At 41.5% G+C, this 17,071-nt stretch overlaps 1 protein-coding gene across 4 annotated transcripts in view; it reads right to left on the bottom strand.

Moving 5' to 3' along the window:
- The window catches only part of LOC143301440 (myotubularin-related protein 13-like), a 303,236-nt gene extending 286,381 nt beyond the window's left edge, over positions 1 to 16,855 (bottom strand). For all 4 annotated transcript variants that reach the window (XM_076615734.1, XM_076615735.1, XM_076615736.1 and 1 more), the window contains exon 1: positions 16,719 to 16,855. In XM_076615734.1, coding sequence (XP_076471849.1) covers positions 16,719 to 16,773 — 55 coding nt within the window. In that variant the 5' untranslated portion in view covers positions 16,774 to 16,855. The remainder of the gene's footprint in view (positions 1 to 16,718) is intronic.
- Between the last annotated feature and the right edge of the window lie 216 nt (positions 16,856 to 17,071).

Here is a 17,071-nt window from a genome sequence, read left to right as displayed (position 1 = left end):
CAGCAGACAGTAAATTTTCATGGATACATGTGGGACAAATGCTTGCCACACAACTGTACTGTAAAAACTATAAATGTAACACTGCACACACACACACACACACACACACACACACACGCATACACACAGTTCAGACAAGTGCTGCAAAGTGATAAGGGAAGCTGGGTGATTGCCAGCTGTTTGCTGTTTTCCTATCAACTCATTTCTTTTATTGTTTTATTTGTTTTGTTAACAATAGTAATCATAATAATAGTAATATATATAATACATTCATTTAGCACCCTTTCTCTCGAAGAGCTTAAGGCATTTTACATGTGAGGAAAAGTTACAAATTACATGAATCATTCATGACCATTCTTTCTCAAAAACCTCCCTGCCCTGCCCCCCCTCTCATTCGTCATGCATCCAAAGTGAGCTGACAAGGATGGCGTTGGAGACGAAGGAAGCTGAGAGTGCATAATAGACAGGTTTTAAAAAGATGAGTTTTTCGTGAAGAGCAAACAGCAGATACACAGATATGATGCAGAAGGTTGCTCCAGATATGAGGAGCAGCAGAGGAAAGAATGTTCACCATAGATTCTTGAATTGAAATGAGGAGTTTCAGATGGTAAGTCAGAGGAAGGGCGTTGAGTTCTTGAGGAAGCGTAAGCACTAATAAGGTCAGAAAGAAAGGTAGGTCCTGTGGAGTGGAAAGCGACTTGCAGAGACATGCAAATCTGCATTTAAATCTTGCTTTAATGAAGAACCGGTGAAGAGTATGGAGGTGGGGAGAAATCAGTATGTGGGACTCTGAGAGTCAGACGGGCAGCATTGTTTTGAAGTTTTTGAATTTGCTGAAGAAGATTATGTGGGCAACCTGTAAGAAGAGAATTACAGTCGTCAGTTTGTGACAGCACAAAAGCGGAAATGAGTTTTTCAAGTTTCAACAGAAAGATACTGATAGATAGAGTGAGCCCGACGAAGTTCACAATTGACTGTCATAAATAGTCAATGTTTGTGGGCAATGATCTGCAGTTCCATTGCATTATCTTGATATTATTCTTTAAAAACATTGTCAAAATGATATGAATAAATAATATCAATAATATGTGAGCAGCTAAATTAAATATAATTGGAAAATAAATAGAAAGAAAAACTGTAGTTTATAAATAAATACTTAATAACCACCAAGAGTGTCACAAGTGATTCTCTCACAAAGTGCGTCAGATGACGGATTCTGGAATACAGTCAGCACAGTTGATCCGACTTGCTTTTGTTATTGCGAAAGTAAACTACTGCAAGTTTAAGACTTAGTTAACTTTCTGTTTGATTAAGTTATGTTTATGATCATGTAGTACTCTGTTGTGTGATTAAGTTAGTTTTTGTATATGTTTTGTGTGTGTGTGTGTGTGTGTGCGCGCGCGCGCACGCGTGTGTATGTGTGTGTGTGTGTGTGTCGTGTGTGTCATGTGTGTTCTTTCTTTTTTTAAATTTAACGTCTTTTCACTTTGAGTGATATTAAACGTGTGTGTGTGTGCACATGTGTGTGTGTGGTGTGTGTTGTGTGTGCTCTTTCTTTTTTTAATTTAACATCTTTTCACTCTGAGTGATATTAGACGTGCCATGTGTGTGTGTGTGTGTGTGTGTGCATGCATGTGTGTGTGTGATTTAGGGTTGGAGAAGGTGGTTAAAGGTGGATATACAGAAAAAAGAGGGATTTAAACTAGAACAATGTAATCAAGTTATCAAGAATTCGTAAATATCTGGCAATTAACAACTTAAAAACCAATAAAGAAAATTTTTTTAATGAAGTTCACTATCGGAAGATCGCATCACAGAAATGCTCCTATTGGACAATGTAACAGGATTCAGCAATTTCAGTCAACAGCAATTGGTTGGACAGTATTTCGTTTATGTTTTGTTCTCAAAATGTTCTAACTTTACAAGACTTTGGAAGTAACCTGACAACCGTTTGACACTGAAACAAAATATGATTTTGTGTGATCTGTTTACCACAAACACAATAAACACTTTTGCTAAACTTTGTCTTGAAATGTCAAGTCTCATTTGAGACACCAGAGAGGTTACTAGTCTATGATAGAACAATGGGAAATCCACCAATTTGTAACATGTAATTCCAGTTATAAACCCCTTTTCCTTTGGGTATGAAATCCTGTCATCAGCACTAGCTTGACATCTGCTCCATACTGAAGATTCAAGAAGTCTGCAACATTCTGAAACTGACTGACTGATAACTATTTCAAAAGTATTCTCTATTCTTTCAGCACCCTTTAGTCTTTACTGACGCTCTGCCAACCATTTCCTTTTATACCAATATGAGAGGGTACCCAGCAAAATTCAGTAGTTGTGCCTCTGGCTGACAGAATGTGCAATAAACAGTATATTTCAAAAATAAGATCTGGTCAAGTTTTTATATCAAACGATTCTAAAGCATGTAAGACTGACTTTGAGTCAACCATTAGAACGAACCTGAAAATATAGTTACTGGGAGATTTATCAGATATTCCAACGCTAACATCATAGCCACTAGTTCTGCTGTAAATTTATATATATATAGATAGCTTACTTCCAAGAAAAAATGACCTTTCAATTTTAGGTGCAGGAATTACAAAAGCTCCACCTGTGTTTTCATTTTCAAGTACTGAACCATCTGCAAACACCTAGAAATGGTTTTGATACTTTTCATGTAGATGTTTGCATTCACTTTCATAATGTTAATATGTATGTGTGTGTGTGTGTGCGTGTGTGTGTGTTGTATGCATGCATGTTTGAGTGTGTATAAATTATGTATAAATTTATTTTAAGCATGTGCATGCATTATGTGTGTGCACAATATACATTAATTAATGCAATGTGCATGTGTGTGCACCATGCACAGATCATAGATGTGTAATACAGACAGCTATCCTGATCTACATTCCCATCTGTTGTTAACAGCCACTCTCCACCCCAGGCACACCAGGGTGAACCCACATTTAGGGTGTGTATCACTGCATCATGTGTATGTCATAACAACAGTAACTACACCTCTCCCAGGACTACATCACAGGTCACAGAGCTCAGAGAACAACACTGAATCATACTGTCTGGCAACCAATATCAAACAGTGCTCAACTTGAAGTACACATGAGAGGCTTTAGAACTAAAATATTTTTTTTTAAAAGAGGGGGGGGGGGGGTGCACGCAAAAGCAAAGCAACTGTCTTCACTATTCCGCCTTTAAAACACATGGCTCATGAAGCTGCTGAAACTGTGAATATCATTTCACAATCACTGAATGAAAAAAAAAGTTCTGTATCTTATAACTGTCTTTGAAATAAGTCTGGAGTAAAACCTGTAGATACAGAGACAGAAAGAGAGACAGAGAAAGGGAAAGAGAGAAAGCTCTGGACAGAGATTATAAAATGCAGTTTTTCCAAAGTCCAGAAATAATGACACATTTAAACTGTCATTTGCCATACAAATACATGTACATACTGCATGTGATGTGACCCTCTTACATAATATCCAGTCTTCAACCTTTCGTCTTTCCACTTTAAGTGAGACATATATTAGAATTTAGAGGCAAAATACATATTATATATATTTATTTAAACTTGTTCTGATTCCACACCACTGTACTGCATGCAAGCTGTTTATCTTTTTTCTTTCTTTGTTTTTTTTTTGTTTTTTTACAGCAGATGTGGTGCAGCATGGTCAATCTGCACACTCTGACACCTCCTTGTTAAATAATTCACATTATGACTGACAAGGCGGATGAAGCTGCTGCAAATTACTACCGGTTCTTTCACAAGTCCCACAGGTTCAGGAAGGCTTTGTTGTGCTGACAGTGGAGAGGCAACACAGCCACACAACTCATGGATTGCTCAGTCATTGTACAGCTCTTGTTGAGAAAGCACACTATAAATCATTTCTGTCAATGTCATGACATTTTCAATGCTATGCACTGTCACAGAATTACCCCACCCAGCCCATCTCACACAGTCCTCTTGTCCTGCTAACAGAGAGCTCTCTGCACTGTGTCACTCCACTTGAAAAGTGGCTTTTCAGGGACCACAAAATTTTTCATTTTTTCATTGAAAAAAAAAAAAAGAAATCTGACATTTTCAACATGTGAAAAACAGCTATAAAAAAATTTAAAAGAAGAAGAAAGATATTAGCACATGCAACTCATTTTGATTTAGTTAGTGTGTAATATATCATTCCTTTTTTGTAAAAATGTGTCACATTTCAAGCGTTTTACCTTTAGATTTATTGCCCAAACCTGAGGGTCAGGTCAGGGGCATAGCCCTTGCTACTGGTACCATGTAACCCAGTACAACATGCCGCATGTGAGGTCTCCCAACGATGGACCAGGTGGAGGAGGAAACCTTTCCCACCGGCTGTGAAGGCAGAAGAGGATGACCAAAGGGTAGGGGAGCTCTTATCCTTGGCTGGAAGTCCTCCAAGGAGATGGAACTCTGAAGAAAAAACCTGCACCTGCCGAGGGCATTCTACACGTGGCAGTATCTGCACCTGTGGGACTCTTGAGTGTTGGTAGGCGAGAGAGTGGGGAAGGGACTGCACAACTCCTCTTCACTAAAAAAAAAGTCACCTGTGCTGGTCAGGCAACCAGGCTAATGTCGTAACGATGAGCTAGCCCTTCAACACCCAGCTTTCCCAAGCCCTGCAACGGTGGAGAAGTGGTAATGGGGACAGGCAGAGGATGCTGCTGGCAGTTCCTAGTCATGACTCTGCACGCAGGCGGCTGTGGGGTGATGGTCATCCACCGTAGACTGGGGCAGATGCGGCGCCCGTATCCTACCACAGCGTCACAGCAGCCCTTTTCAGGGACAGCACTGCTCTCCCCACATGGGGAAGGGGAATTAAAAGGATCCCTAAACAAAGCCTGCCTCAACTAGTAGGAAACTGCACCTATTTGAACATCCAACACTAGCGGTTGAAAACAACAGAAGACAAGAGAGGCAAGGCCTTCAAGACTCACTTGTGATACACTTTAAAAAATAATCCAAGCTTTTTATGTATTGAGTATAAATTTACTATAATGCATTTACTGTTATATTTATATTTTTTATATTCTCTAAACTTGGCACTTTGATCTGATATTCGACCCAACACAAGATCTGTCATTATTTTCATTTTTTGTTCAAACAGGAACTTCTTTTGCTAAGTATGGAAGTTTTGTTTATTGCAAACGTTTTGGTGCAGACAGTAAAACAAGGGAAATTACTCTGCTGGGGGACTTAGTTTGCTTTAAACTGATCTTTCTCATCTTAACCCTTTCGCTGCCAGGAAAAATAAGATTTAAGTGAAATCTATTTGCCAGGGTTTTTTCACAAAAAACGGGTATAAATTTTCAAAAAATTCTGTGCTCTTTGTTATTGGAGAAAGACCCATAAAAGTATATATTTTCTGAAAGGGAAATGAATAAAGAATACAAAACACATGATGTTTTCCCATTTTATGCATTTTAAGTGACATGCTGTTGTTTTGAAATCAGTGTTTTGTTTTTTGTCACATTTTCAACTTGTTCATTACAAACATTAGTCTGGTAATTTGCACTAAAATATCATTTTCTGGACAAATGGATATCTGCACACACAAAATCATACTAGAACAACCACAATATAAAAAAAAACTGAAAAAGAAATAGATGCATTGTGACTTCTGCAAGTGATAATATGGATGTGAGGCCCTCAGTCTCCACCCCCCTCCTCTTCACCCCTCTCACACCGTCACTTCATCAGACCGCGTTGGCTGAGTGCCAAGAAAATAGCTCATACGGTGCCCTGCTAAAAATTCGGTGACCTGTCGTCTGCTAGAGTTGAACAGCCTGCATCACTCACGGATAGTTGTATCTTGGCCACTCTCTTGATTGCTCCCTTTATTTTCTATCAAATCGTCCTATAAATGTTCACCACTGTCTTCTCCTTCGAATTTATGCTCCAATTCTTTCTGAGCATCAGCTAAAGAAAGTAATCTTAGTTGATTTAGTTCGCTACGATTGCATGTCTTGAGCACGGAGTCAGTCCGACATTTTGTTGAGCGAGCGAGGAGAGGAGCCAGGCAAAGACTGCGGCCAGTAACCCAACCAAAACGTTCAAATAAAGGACTGCCTTATGACGCAGATGGTGTTTCTAGCTATGAATAGAATCCAGAAAGATTCCCCAAGCTAAAGCTACCAGCATTTTTGTCAACGAACTGAATGCAAAGCAGGGAAAAGTCAGAATATTTCGATGACGAGTTATCTCGTCATTGTGGCAGCGAAGCATACATGCTTGCCATGACGAGTTATCTCGTCATGCAGGCAGCCTAGGGGTTAAACATTACATTTTGAAATTATACTCAATACATAAAAAGCTTGGATGTTTTTTTAAAAGTGCATCACAAGTGAGTCTTGAAGGCCTTGCCTCTCTTGTTTCAAAATTTAATGTTTAAGATGAGAAAGATCAGTTTAAAGCAAATTAAGTCCCCTAGCATTAATTAGAGTAATTTTCCTTTTTTACTATCTGCACCAAAACGTTTGCAAAATAAATAAAACTTCCATGCTTAGCAAAAGAAGTTCCTGTTTGAACAAAAAATGATAATAATGACTGCTCTTGTTGTTAGGTCAGAATATCAGATCAAAGTGCCAAGTTTAGAGAATACAAAAAATATGAATACAACAGTAAATGCAGTTTGCATTTAATTAGGCTTCATTTTTTATTTTTTTGTGCCCATCCCAGAGGTGCAATATTGTTTTAAACAAGATGACTGGAAAGAACTGAATGTTTCCTATTTTTATGCCTAATTTGGTGTCGACTGACAAAGTATTTGCAGAGAAAATGTCAATGTTAAAGTTTACCACGGACACACAGACACACACACACACACACAGACAACCGAACACCGGGTTAAAACATAGACTCACTTTGTTTACACAAGTGAGTCAAAAAGTACCAGGAGTCATGCCCTGACTCTGGGTGCCTGGAATGTTCACACCCTTTTGGACAGAGACGACAGACCAACAAGGTGCACAGCGCTCATTGCTAGAATGCTTGATCACTACCAGGTGGTACACCTTCTACTGCATTGGGAAGCCAGAAGGCACCCCAAGAACCTCAGGCATGGGCTTTGCCATATAAACCAAACTTGCACGACAGCTTGACAGTCTTCCACGTGGGATAAACAATAGGCTGATGACCCTGCGTCTGAAGCTGTCCAAGGATCGCTTCTCCACAGTCATCAGCTGCTATGCCCCGACGATGACCAACCCTGATGACATCAAAGAAGCCTTCTACGAGGAGCTCAGCCACACTATTTCAGCAGTAGACAGAAAGGACAGGCTAATCATCCTTGGGCATTTCAATGCCCGCGTCGGCGTGGATTTCTCCTCGTGGCCAAAAGTCCTAGGACAGCACGGCACTGGCAAGTGCAACTCAACGGACTGCTTTTGCTCTCACTCTGCGCACAGCATGGACTGACCATCACCAACACCCTCTTCCAACAAGCCGACAAGTACAAGAACACATGGATGCACCCCCGCTCCAAGCAGTGGCACATGCTGGACTATGTGATTGTCCAGCAGAGGGACAGAGGTGATGTTTCCATTGCACGCTGTATGAGAGGAGCAGTTTGTTGGTCAGACCATTGCCTGGTACGCAGCAAGATGAACATCAGACTTGCACACAAGCTCCAACCAGCCAGGCAGAAACCCCCTAGGAAGCTGAACATCCACCGCCTCCCTATCACCAAGGACATGCTGCAGCAGCAAATCCAAGCAGCTCTCCAAGAAATTCCTGGATCGACTGATGTAGAAGAGGTATGGATTATCTTTAGAGATGCTGTGTACACAGCAGCAGCTGACACACTCGGCTTTGTACAGAGGAGCCACAAAGACTGGTTTGACAAGAACGACTCTGGAATCTCCAAGCTCCTGAACACACTGCATATACGGCATCAGGATAACATTTCTGATAAAGACTACCAGAGGAAGAATAACCAGTACTTGCATACCAAGCAACTTGTACAGAAGAGGCTGCGTGAGATGAAGAACACCTGGCAGGAGAGAAAGTCCATAGAGCTTCAGTCCGCTGCTGATGCTCACGACACAAAGACCTTCCATGATGGTCTCCGAGCTCTGTATGGGCCAAGAGTCACAGGATCAACCCCTGTCCAAGCCTTGGCCCAGACCACCCTCCTGACAGACAAGAAAGACATCCTTGCCTGCTGGGCAGAGCACTTCAACACCCTCCTCAACAGGGACCTGTCCGTATCTGACGAGGTAATAGCAGCCCTCCCACAGCTACCAGTCAATGACTCGCTAGCTGCCCCTCCCACCAAGGCTGAGACCCAGAAGGCCCTGAAGCTGACAACGTCAGGAAAAGCACCAGGAGTGGATGGAATCCAGGCTGACATCTACAAGTATGGAGGCGAGGTGCTGACAGACAAGCTGACCACCCTGTTCCAGTCTATCTGGGAGAGAGGGGAGGTCCCCCAAGATTTCAAGGATGCTTCAATTGTCCACATTTACAAATGGAAGGGAGACAAAACATCCTGCGATAACCACCATGGAATCTTTCTCCTCTGCATCACCGACAAGATCTTCGCCCGCATCATACTGAACAGACTGGCTGACCATGTCTCCAACACAGTCATCCCTGAAGCACAGTGCGGCTTCTGCCCAGGCAGGGGAACATGTGACATGGTGTTTGCCGTATGCCAGATGCAAGAGGAGTGCCGTGAGCAGAAACTCTCCATTGTCTTGTTTGCCTGCTTCATCCATTCAGTCCCTTCAGCGCATACAAAACTCTGCTGCCCGACTCGTCCTCAGAAAGAAAAGATCTGAGCACATAACTCCTCTTTTGCAACATCTCCAATGGCTCCCTGTCTCACACCGAATAAAGTACAAGATCAGCACTCTATGTTATAAATGTATTCACAAAACTACCCCTTCCTATCTCTGTGGCTGCCTTCACCTCTACACTCCATCTCGCTCACTACGATCGGCTTCGGATCCACCCTGTTTACGCATACCCAGATTCAAACACTCGACTGTTGGCCGCCGTTCTTTCTCTGTCTCTGGACCTTGCGATTGGAATGAACTTCCTCTTTTGCTTCATCAAGTCTCCACTCTCAGCTCTTTCAAGTCTGGCCTTAAAACCCACCTCTTCCCAAAATAGCCTCCTTTGCCTGTCCTTCCTTGTCTTTAGTTTCTACAGTTTTAGTGTTATGCATGCGTGTGAATGACTGGTGCGAAAGCGCTTTGGTTTGTCTCTGCACAAGATTCAGCGCAATATAAATACCTTCTTTTTTTTCTTCTTTTTTTTATGGCTTCACACAAAATCATATTCCCTGAAAGAGAAGCATGGTATACATACACACACACACCCTCTCACTCTCTCTCTGTGTCTCCTTTACTCACTCAGTCCCCTCCCTCTCCACAAGCTCTACACTTAAGTACAATAATAAATATGTGCACACTGAATACTACCCTCATAAATACCATTATTATTATTATTATTATTATTATTAACAAGGAGCTCCACATGGTCTCTGTAGACCTGACTATGGCCTCTGACATGGTGAACTGCCCTGGTCTGTGGAAGATCCTCCTAAAGTTTGGCTGCCCAGAGAGCCTTATCCAACTGACTTCATCATTCCACAAAGGCATGCAGGCGAGAGTACAGGAAAATACTGACATGTCAGATCCGTTCCCTGTGGTAAATGGAGTGAAGCAGGGCTGCGTCCTGGCACCCACACTGTTCTTCATTCTCTTCTCTGCCATGCTGATTGACACCTTCCAAGACTGTGACCGGGACATCTACATTCAGCCTCACACAGATGGCAAATTTTCAACTTGCGGCGACTCCACACTAGGTCCAGGGTGTTTGAGGCACTGTTGAGAGAGTTCCTCTTCGCTGATGGCTGCGTGCTTGTTGCACACACCCATGAGGACATGCAGTTCTTTATGGATAGGTTCTCAACCTCCTGCAGGCACTTTGGACTCACATCAGCCGCAGAAAGACCGAGTCCATGTATCAACCAGCTAAGTCACAGAACTCCAGTGCCTCCCTCCCACCTGTAATCAAGATCGATGACACAGAGATCAAGTCAGTCCACAAGTTTTGCTTCCTGGGCAGCACCCTATGCAACAACAGAGCCCTTGATGCAGATGTGACGCTGCGCATCGCCAAGGCCAGCTCCGCCTTTGGCAGACTCAACAACAGGCTGTGGAACAACAAAGGCATCAGGCTCAGCACCAAAATCAAAACCTACAGAGCTGTTGTGCTGACCACGTTGTTGTACTGCTGTGAAACATGGACGATGTATCGCCGTCACATTCAACAACTGAAGCATTTTCACCAGAGATGCCTACGAAAGATCCTCGGCATAAAGTGGCAAGACAGGGTCTCCAACCTCCAGGTCCTAGAGAGGAGCGGCCTGCCCAGCATCGAAAGCCTGCTGATCCAGTGCCAGCTATGCTGGACAGGACACGTTGTCCGCATGACAGACAGCAGGATCTCAAAGATGCTACTGTATCAGTGTATGGCCAGCTGAAGGAAGGCCACCACAAACTTGGAAGACCCTGCAAGCGCTTCAGGGACACCTTGAAGACAAACCTCAAAGCCTGTGACATTGACATCACTTCCTGGGAAACTGATGCCCTTGACCGCTCTCGCTGAAGGATGTTGTGCTCTAGTGGCATAAACATAATAAAGATGTTTAAAAACAGGAGAACACTGGCCATTAAGGAGAAACGTGAGCAAAGGAAGCTGGGCTCAATTTCTGGAGACGTTTTCCCTTGCAACACCTGTGGGAAGTGCTGCACATCCAGAATCAACCTCTTCTCCCATATGACGCACACCAACAGATAAGCCTGCATGCCTACTCATCTGTCGGTTCAACAGGAGACTCCATCATTGCCCAATAAGTCAGTCTTCGTCTTCCTCTAACTTGTCTAAGAATATCAGTTTGTGTTCTATGTTGATAATCACATTGTTTCTTTCATTTCAAGAAATGCATGATATAATTATGATATCATTTCTTTTCAACAAAGTTTTGTTTAAATGTTGATATAAAAAAAAATTTTTAAACAGTTGCAACACTTGTGACATCTCACATTGAATTTCTATGTAAACTAAAATGTGTGCATGAAAACAATGCACTGGTATTTGTAGACCATGTACTTGTCTAGTGTACTAGAACACAGTAGAAGTCCTCCAAGGAAATTTAATTGCTTCTGTCACATTTTTGTGTCCAGCATAAGAGAGTCACAGTGTGATGTGTCACAAGTGTTACTGACAATGACACGCATGTCATCACATTATCCATAGTACCATACACAACATGGAAATAAGTACATTATGTTGTTTTCTTCTAATTGTGCCTGAAAATATAAAGGATTTTGATTATTTAACCAGTTTTGATTTTTGTCTCCAATTCCCATTTTGTGTGACCAGCACATAAGAATGACCCATATAGATCTATCATACATATAATACAAATGCATGCCTGTTGGTGTTTCAACCCCCAAAACAAAGAGGAGAGGTGACACTAAAATCAACGACAAAGTGACGTGGTTATATGATGTGTATGTCTCACTATTTTCCCTGTCATATATCTTTCTCCTGTGTGCTGAATAGTGAATGTCATTCACAAATCATATTTTATAATATATATATCTTTGCTGATACCTTACTCATTTGTTGGCCTATCAGCTCCTTATCCATTTTGAACAAGATTTTATTGATCATGCATCACTGTTGTGTAACTTCTAAAATGGACAAAACAATCTGTTATTTCAGACTCTGTGTGTTCTTTCTTTAATTTAATTTCAACGTCTTTTCACTTTGTGTGCATGACCCATGTCAGTTGGCGCACACACACACACACACACACACACACACATACACACACACACACACACACAACGTCTTTTCACTTTGTGTGCATGACCCATGTCAGTTGGCACACACACACACACACACACACACACACACATTCCATGTATTCAAATACCATACCAGTTTTTCACAGGTCAATTACACAGAAATTTTCATGAAAAGTCCCCAAGAGCATACAAAAATTTATATTGTACAAGGGAACTGAAGTAAGGTGCAGAGACAAGAGTAAGAAACTTGTAGCAGGACTACAATCTCTCCAGATGCAAAAACAGGCACCGGCACCCAACATGACCTGCACGCAAACAAGAAGATCTGTCCAACTACTACGAAGTCAGGCAGATAGGTGCAAAAACAGGCAACAGTACTAAAACTAACACTGGTAACAGGAGCAGAACCAGAATATCCACAAGCAGCTTCAGAAAAGCCAGTGAATTAAAAAAGGCAACTCCAGACAGTAACTGAGTAAATCAAGCAGGTTACTGAGGTGAAGAGTGTGGAAAGCCCCAGTGGACCCACTGTGTGATGGCTCTGACTGTGGGGTGAGTTAAGCATGCTGTACACAGTACAGTGAACTAGGGCAACCTGCTGCCACTGTGCCAACCCCCTCCACCCTTGCTCCTCTATGCATTCCTTCCCAGTGACAGCTGCAGGCTGTGTGCACACTGCCTCAGTGCCTGAATAAACTATACACATGTATATATCTATATCTATATATATATATAGATATCTGCTTGCTTCTCTGCTTTACCTGCTTCAACTGAGGCTTTGGAACTTCAACTTCATCAAGAGGGGACTCTTTCTCTCTATCTATTGATCTATCTATCTATGATTCTATCTAGATCTATCTATCTGTCTTGCTAAATCTCACTCTCACCTGTTGCGTTTGCACTGCCATGATAACATCATCCACAGTCCCTAAAGTATGCATAAAAAAACTAATGTGAGCAGTTTGGTTCTCAGAGAATTGTTTTCAACAATGCAGTTTCACAACAGGGTAGTACTGCCTTTTTACCACAGTACCAGATTTTACAAGAGATACTCACTTGCACACAATCCCCTTTCGATTAAGCCATGACCTTTTTTTTAAAATCGTTTAGTCATTTAAATAATTCTTGATTCTTTATAATACTTATTAGTTGGTTTTATTTATGGCCCAAAAAAGGTCTATTATATAAAATATATCTATATCTATCTACATATCTATCTATACATATATATATATATATATAGAGAGAGAGAGAGAGAGAGACTGCTTGTTACACTATCACTGTGCATCACTGTTGGTGTGTCAACTGATTAGATATGTAATGTATTCAAGTTTTAATTCATATTAGACAAGTAGTGTACAAACAAACACAGATGGAAAATATGTGATAAAAAGTGGTAAACATCAACTTTTGATCATAACACTCACAATGTCAATATCAGTCACCATCTTGAGATATATATATATATATATATATATATATATATATATATATATATATATATATATACATTTGGGTATAATATTCAAAAGCATTCAGGAGAAGCTTGAACAGCAAACTCTGCTGTCTCAATCAATATAAAACCTCAATACCATTTGCCATAATCTCTTGTTGAACTGTGTCTTGCCCTACCACTGTACCAGTACATCATGTATGACATTTGCCATAAACCATGATAATTTAGATTATTATTCAACACAGATGTAGAAGACATAAGCGTAATTTCAATAATCAAGAAAATGTGCTTGATTATTAAAAATTCACCAATGATTTTGTCAGTTCATTTTAACAGTAAACAGATATATATGCCAACCCCTGTCAAGTGTTTGTATGCACTATCAGGAGATTTGGAAGGAACATTTTGAATTTGGTAGGAACACTCAGACTCCAAGCCACATCAGCAAAAGTACATTATTATTTTTCATCTACAATGCATACACTGAGCAAGCAAGTTCCCCAAAATAGAGGGCATGATGCACAAATATTTTTCAGTGTATGTTTGTCAAAATTTCTGTTCCCACCGCTGCTTCTTTACACTTAACAGCTGACACATCTGTGGCATTGTGTTGCTTCCCTGGTCTTTCTTTGTCTTGTTTCTCACAATTGGAATCCAAGACTGACTGTGTTTCAAGCCGCTTGTTCTTTCTTTGCACTAAATAGCTTAATCCACTGGGCACAGATGCTGTTTGACCAAGATACAACTTGATTTAACCACATTCTCTCTTGTTCGGGCAAACAATTAAGCTGATTGGTCCACTCAGTGCCGTTTTAATGTAAACATGCATACAATTAGCTGAGCATCTTCACTTGAGACCTAGGTTAGCAGTGACTGCCTTGGCCTCATGATCAACAGGACTAGAGCGTATGGGTAATGTTGCAAGAGGAAAGCATGTGAGCATGCTATGTAGTCGAAAATGAACTCGTCAGAACAATTTTGTTGTTGGCGTAACGTCCAAACTGCGATCGAGCCTAACAAAATATGGCGAAATTGTAAGAGTAACAGCTGGCATCTCTGAGAAAAACAGTCATTTGTTAAAAGTAATTAGATCTGTAAGTCACAGATTTGTAGAGTTTCTTCGTGGCACGCACTCATCCATACATGGTACATCACACAGATATTCTAAGACATCAACGTCACAGTTAACAACAACACTTTCTTTTTTTCTTGCTGATACCATATCAGCATTTATTATTTAAGGAAATATTTAATTTTCCACAATTTTTTTTTTCCATTGTATTCAATAGATATATCTAATTCAATTATTAAACACATCATAATTCGGTTTTATACCAGTTTCAGCCCAATGAAGCTACAAAATTAGGAAAATGTAACAACCGATAATAATTATTCAGATTCCATGCAATGAAAGTTTAATAATAAAAAAACAAAAAAAACCCCAAATTTCAATACTTTTCATGGTGGATTTTGCGGATCTCTAGTATTCTTTCTTGATAAACTTAAACTAAACCATTACATAAACAGTAGAAAAAAATCATCAAGTGTTCCTGCCCTCTGGTTCAAATTCTTTGAATATCCAGTGAATCTCACTCACTCACTCATTCCCTCGACCGCTGGGGTCGTTGGGGGGGCATGAGGAAGATGTCATAGCTCGCCACGCCGTTCTGTTGGTAGCTGTCTTGAGGAGATCTGGCATCGTCATTTTGGTCCATTCCTTGACGTTGTCGGACCAGCTCTTTCTCTGCCACCCCCATCTGCGCCCTCCCTCTACAGTCCCTTGCAGGATGGTTTTGGAGAGGGTGTTATATCGTATGACGTGACCAAACCATGCCATCTTCCGTCGTTTGACAGTCGCCAGCAGTGGTTCTTGGGGCCCAACAAGGTTGCTGACCAGGTTCCGCACATAGTCATTGGTCTTGTGCTCCTTGTAGGAGATGTGTAGTAGTCTCCTCAAGCACTTGGTTTTGAATGCTTGGATTCTTCTTTCTGTTTCTGCCATCAGTGTCCATGTCTCACATCCATATAAGAGGAAGGAGACCACCAGTGACTTGTAGAGCAGGAATTTTGTGTGGAATCTGATGTTGCTCTTCCATACCCTGTTCAGTCTGGCCATCGCTGCCGTTGCAGAATGAATCCTATTTCAGATTTCTGCTGTGCAGGTGCCGTCTTTGGACAGGGTTGCTCCCAGGTACTTGAAGCTGGTCACTTCTTCCAAGGGCTCACCATTCATGGTGATGTTGGCACTGATGTTAGTTGACCATGACCTTTGACTTCTCTGTGCTGACCTCCATGCCGTAAGCACTTGCTCTTGTAGTAAGTCTGTTTGTTAGATCCTGGAGCTCGGTGTTAGTGGCCCCCATGAGGTCGATGTCGTCTGCGAATCGAAGACTGCAGACTGGCCTGCTGCCAATGGTGATGGAAGTGTGGTGGTCTTCGAGGGCCTCTTGCATGATTCTCTCCAGAAAGATGTTGAAAAGTACTGGGGATAACAGGCATCCTTGCCTGACTCCGACTGTGGTCCGAAAGAACTGTCCTTGTTGATTGTTGAGGAGCACTGCGCTGCTGGAATGTTTGTAGAGGGCCTGGATGACTTGAATGAGCCCTTCATCAATGTGAATAACCAATTCTAAAGGATTTTCTGGCAAGATCCAAAATTGTTCCCCAAAAGAGGGAATGAGCAGTTGTTCAGGCCTGAAGATGAAAGAATGTGGATATTGCTGCTTTTCCTATTGTTTCTTGATCACCTATTTTTTATGTTCAATGCCATGTATGTTCAATGCCACATTAATTTTAATTTTAACGAATCTATTGACGAACAACCGATTCATGGTCTGGATCAAGAAACATTTCCAGCAATGAGCACACTAATCTGGTTACAAGTAGGCCTATATCATATAATGATATATATTTCATATGTCAAATGATACATTTCAGGTGCAGCATGTCTATCTGTCGACTAGAAACTGTCTCAACAGTGGAACTGTTCCTAAATGACAGGATGCAATCATACCGTGGATGCCAGATGCGCGCACCCGTTCCGACTGCAACCTTGGAGACGGACGCACTGCTTTGCGATAAAATTATGAGCAGAGAATTCTCGTCTGCAACTCCGATGAGGAAATGCGGCATGGAACGTGCTTTAAAATCTGATTCAGTAAATGAAAGCTTCGGTGTGCAACCAATGATGCCACAATCATTCAGTTCCTGTACCTCTATTATTTAAAACGGTGCTTCCAGCTTTAGAACTTGATTCTCGGGAAAGTAAACGACCTGTCAGATTATCGTAACTGCTCCCCCTTTTCACCGAAACAAGTGAAGAGGCGACGGCTGCATTATCGCTTCACACCCTACACAGTACATACCGACAGTACAGTCACACATTACTCACGTTTTTTCTCATGGTCGTATCCAACCACAACGAAGTAGTCCGCCAAGCGAGACATCACAGTATTTCCCCGTAAAGTACTCCCAATCGTGCTTATCCTTTACGTGGTCGCCATGTTGGTTCGTTCCCATCAAGGCAGTGCAGAAGTCAATCCGCTCTGCACGGAGCCGCGCCGACGTTTCCGGAAAGTGGGATCCAAGAAAGACAACCTCCCATTTGACGGAAACTGGAAAGAGTTGTATCCCATGTTGCAGGAGAACTTGATTCCGTACATGTATGTGTATATGGGTGTGTGTGTATACCTATAATTATACGTCCGTGTGTGTGTCCCATTCACCGAGATATATTATTATGTA

This window comes from Babylonia areolata, chromosome 27 (assembly GCF_041734735.1).
Source record: "Babylonia areolata isolate BAREFJ2019XMU chromosome 27, ASM4173473v1, whole genome shotgun sequence".
NCBI classification, from domain to species: domain Eukaryota; kingdom Metazoa; phylum Mollusca; class Gastropoda; order Neogastropoda; family Buccinidae; genus Babylonia; species Babylonia areolata.
Note: the sequence above shows the minus strand (reverse complement) of the source record. Positions and strands in the feature narration are given on the sequence as shown.